We start from the raw sequence: 4,869 nt of genomic DNA, 5'->3' as shown, positions 1-4,869 counted from the left end.
AATCTTTAAACTGGTGCAAATAAAAAAATGGATGAATGGCTTTCAGTATTATTTCTCAGTTATAATTATAATCTATTTTCTCATGGTATGTTATTACCAGAGTCTAAAATTATCCATCAGGAATTAAAATAATAAAAAAGGTTTGAATATAACATATTGGGGGAAAACATCAATTTTGGTTATTACATTTTACCCAGAAAAATATTTTATTTCATAGTTTTATTTTAAGCAATGGATTTCAGATTCATAAAGCAATTGAGATTCGATATCACATATTCATTTCAGAAGCTAATTCTTGAGCACAAATGAACTACTTAACAATAAACCTGTATATGTAGAAGACAACAACATTTAATAGACACAACTACTATGAGTCAGACATGGCAAACACAGAGTAGTTGGCCAAAGCAACATAATATTGCATGCTTTTGCTGTACATTTACTCTGCTGTGATCCACACACTTGTTCAGACAATCTGTTTGGCCAATATCTTAATTCTTTATACACTTTCCAGTGATAAATCAAAAACATCACTTGTAACTTCTGCATGTTCTTTTCCTTAGGCTCTGTCATGTAAAATTAAGGGGGACAAAGAATTGGTATTTAGTATTTTTCCTCAAATACAATTCATCTGATAGTGCTTAGTGAATGGTATGTTACACTAAATTGATTTCTTACCAATTTCACTTGACAGCCTGAGTGTAATAAAACATATGTCTGGGCACACAACTAAGAGCACAGGAGCAGCAAAAGTTGGACAAGATGAGATTTTTTTTTTGTAAGGAAGACACAAAGTTGAGTGGGTAGGAAAAGGGGGTGGACCTTGGAGGAGTTAGGGAGAGGATGAATATGATGAAAATAACTAAAGAACTAATATAAAAATTTTGAAAGCAATAAATTTCAATATTACTATTGTAATTATTTTCATGCAGATGCAGAGAGTTAAGATAGTGGAATCACTAATGCATAAAATTAAGATGAAATGCATTACATTCTTCAAAACAAATTTTAGATCTGGTTCTTCTGGCTTTCATTCCTTCTCTGAAGTGTGGGAGAAATAAAATCACTATACTACTACATTAGCACTGGCCTAGTTTTGTAGTAAAGTGATGCCCAAGAACCTACCATTTGTTATTGAGGAATAGTAGGCATTTTTTGCCCTCTACCTTATTTCCTTAAGAAAAACTCTTTGATTGAACACTAAACTTGCAGTTTTCCAGATAGATTAGTGGTACAGGGAAACCCAGTGATCCACCTATCTCCACTTCACCAGCACTGGGTTAAAGGCATGTTGCCATGCCTGGCTTCTCACATGGATGCTAGGAATTTGAACTCAGGTCCTCACATTTACACACATACACACTGATCAAGGTGTCTAGCATTGTAGGTGTAATATTTTAATATTCATGAGAAACTACTGTGAATGTCCTCCACATTTTCCTGATGGCATTTTTCATTTCCTTATTCCTGAAAGTATAGACCATAGGATTGAGCAATGGTGTCACTACGTTAGCAAATATAAGTGTATTTTTCTCAAAGAAGAAGGCAGATGTAGGTCGGGCATAAACTAAAATGCATGGTATAAAGAACAAAACCACAACAGTAATGTGAGATCCACAGGTAGAGAGAGCTTTTTGTCGCCCTTCAGAGCTGTGTGTTCTCAGAGAGAACAAGATGATACCATAGGAGACAAGCAACAAGGAGAAGATGATGATGCAGATGGACCCACTGTTGGCAAATACCAGAAAGACCAACATGTGTGTGTCAGTGCAGGCAAGCTTCAGTAATGGGAACAAGTCACACATGTAATGATCAATGACATTGGGTCCACAGAAGGGCAGCTTCAAAGTGAAGATAATCTGTATGATGGAATGTAAGAAGCCTCCTGCCCAGGCCACTCCCACTAGAGTGCCACAGAGCCTCCTGTTCATGATGGAAGAATAGTGCAGGGGCTTGCAAATGGCCACATAACGGTCATAGGCCATGGCTGCAAGAACAATCACTTCTGCCCCAGTGAAGAAGTGGATAGCAAACAGTTGAGACATGCAACATTCAAATGAAATGATCTTCCTGTTATAGAAGAAGTCTACAATCATCTTGGGTGTGACAACTGTAGATGTGCATGCATCCAATAAGGATAGAAATACCAAGAAGAAATACATAGGGCAACCCAGTAGTGCAGAGCTGTAGATGATGGTCACCACAACCATCATGTTGACCCCAACAGTTGCAAGGTAAATCAACAAAAATGCAACGAATAATATTTTCTCCACCTCTGAGTTCTCTGAAAGCCCCAGGAGTATGAATTCAGTGACAAAGCTCTGGTTTTGCATGATTCTCAAAGAAGAAGGAGACAGAGAAAGATTTTCATATAAATCTGCAATTATAAGACAAAAGTGCTTCATATAATTTATAATATTACCATCAACAAATTGATACATCCTTAGGCAAAATCGAATTGATTCATTCCATTAATTCCAGCATTTGGAACAGAATATTAGAAACATTTGAAGGATAAAATTGGTTATCACATCAAATTGAAGTATAGATACATTCTTGAATACTTTAAAATAGTGTTTTAAATACTGGGGTTGAAAGCAACAACATGTGTTATAGAATTGAAGTAGTTTCTCTTTGAACAATCAGGTTTTATTAATCTCCAGGAGATTCGTGCACTGAAATACTGAAAGGCATTTAGATATATTCTCAGTATGAACAAGAGGATTCCTTAATCATGCCTGTTATCTGCATGGAATAAGGCTGAGTTGGCTGTAATGACAGAGCAGAACACTGCCTTACCCAGCAATACAACCACAGGCAAAATATGCTTTAGATGTACCTGAAAATCTGGGCTACATTTTAAATTTGTTTAAATGTATGAAAAGAATTGGTACTTCAAATGAATTCATTTAATTTTCATAAACAGAAGGCTCTTTGCGAAGTGTCCAGTTGAGGGGGCTGGAGAGATGGCTCAGCAGTTAAGAGCACTGACTGCTCTTGCAGAGGGCCCAGATTTTATTCCCAGCACCCACATGGCAGCTAAGAACTGCCTTTAACTCCAGTTCCAGGGGAATCCGAAGCCCTCTTCTGACCTCCGCGGCATTTCATGACAAGGGTGCACTCACATACAGGTAGGCAATACACTGATACACATAAAATAAAATTTTTAAAAAATGAAAAGAAAAAAAATGAAGCAAATGTTGAAAGGGGTGCAAATTCACATCTAATTCATCTTTTTCAATTTGCACAAAACTTTATGAAAAATATACTGATATTATGGTGACTAAGAGAAACAATACAAAAGAAACAACTGCCCATGATTCAACCTCCTACTCAGCAAGATATGTCAGGGATCATTGTTGGTATTTTATTTGTGCATGATTATAATTGAAAATGTTAAGATGAAAGAAGCAAAAGGTTACTAAACTGGAATTTTAAACAATACAGGTTTCAATACCTATGAGGTCTCCATGGAATCATCAGGGTGAAGAGTGAGATTAATTTGTTTCTCAGTAAGAACTTCAGTGTAGGGGTGTTCTTTCTAGTTCCATCCCCTCATAAAGGGGAAAGCCTCATATATGTTGGTTATGCGTGAATGAGGCATCTCAATAAAGGCAACAAAGTCAATGAAGAGGAGTCAGAAGTCAATAGACCAATCACCAAATTATGAAATTTGGTGACAACTCATAATTACAGATGAAACTACTCTCTGAATATGATTTAGTCTCTTGAGACTTAATTATGTGGCAGTTATTTATAATATACAAACTTGTTTTAGAAATTTAATTCTTTTCTTATAGATATAGGTTTTGACACCTGAATTTACTGTACTATAAAACACTTTCATAACAGTTTACCTGCTGATCCAAAAGGATTATAAAGTGGTAAATTGGTGAATGTCAAAATATCACTCATGGCAACGTAATGTTGCAGTTCTAGGGACAATCCATGCACTTGAAACCCAGCTGCCTTACCCACAGAAAGCTCTTCCAGGATACCAGAGGGAATTATTGCAGCCCTCGAGTTCACTTTCCCTAGGTCTTCGCATCTTCAAGTGTTGTTGTGGCATACATCCAGCATGACTAAAATGTATCAGTAAAATATAATTTTTGTGTTTGAATATATACATGCATGTGAACATACTTAACATACTTGCTGTTACAAATCCATGACAAATAAAAATGCACTTGCATTGAGACAAAATATTGAGTTACTTTCAATGACTGATATTTAAAGGGAACTGACAATTTTGCATGTCAGTGCATCTATCCTATGATGTTCTATATAATAAATTTCAAAAAAACCAATTCCATGAGATTCTTATGTCAGTTCCTACCCAGCATTTGCAATATGAATTCTGTTTCCACTCATGAGGTAGAGTCGAGAAAGGAGTAGTATAAAACAAATTCTACAAAGTTGTTGTTTCAGGCAAATATGAATTATGGTAACTGAGGAGACTGCTGTGTAATTTGCCAGTTGTTATTCAGCTCTAAAGGAGGATAGTCATAGACTGTGATAAATAATAAGAACAAAGGACACAACACACATGCATGGAAATATCATAGCAGACTCAAAAATTTCTATAATGGTTACATAGGGCACAGCCCCAAAATCATGTTAGACTTGAGATTTCACTCAGAGTCAATCCCTTACCTTTTTTATGGATGGATCAGGTTACTTAATGTGTCTAAAATTTTATAAGCCTTATAAATGAATTTGCTAAGCAGGGGCATCCAAAGTGCTTTTGTGACAAACATAAAAACTGACAGGATCAGAGAACAAAAGCAGATGATGTGTTGAGAACAAGTTGTCCCAGACACTGACTCACGACTGACAAGCTATTTTTAATACTAATTCTTGTTTTCATGC

At 36.0% G+C, this 4,869-nt stretch overlaps 1 protein-coding gene across 1 annotated transcript; it reads right to left on the bottom strand.

Annotated features, from left to right (window-relative positions):
- Window positions 1-1,397: 1,397 nt before the first annotated feature.
- LOC103748508 (olfactory receptor 4C15-like) lies at window positions 1,398-2,339 on the bottom strand. The gene has a single exon (XM_008851156.2). The coding sequence runs from the start codon at window positions 2,331-2,333 to the stop codon at window positions 1,398-1,400; it is 936 nt and encodes a 311-aa protein (XP_008849378.1). The 5' UTR covers window positions 2,334-2,339.
- Window positions 2,340-4,869: the final 2,530 nt, after the last annotated feature.

Source organism: Nannospalax galili, unplaced genomic scaffold, assembly GCF_000622305.1.
Source record: "Nannospalax galili isolate Female #2095 unplaced genomic scaffold, S.galili_v1.0 scaffold3846, whole genome shotgun sequence".
In the NCBI taxonomy this organism is placed as follows: domain Eukaryota; kingdom Metazoa; phylum Chordata; class Mammalia; order Rodentia; family Spalacidae; genus Nannospalax; species Nannospalax galili.
Note: the sequence above shows the minus strand (reverse complement) of the source record. Positions and strands in the feature narration are given on the sequence as shown.

Excerpts from the sequence above, each read along its gene's own strand:
- LOC103748508 (XM_008851156.2), bottom strand. The coding sequence starts at position 2,333 with ATGCAAAACCAGAGCTTTGTCACTGAATTCATACTCCTGGGGCTTTCA.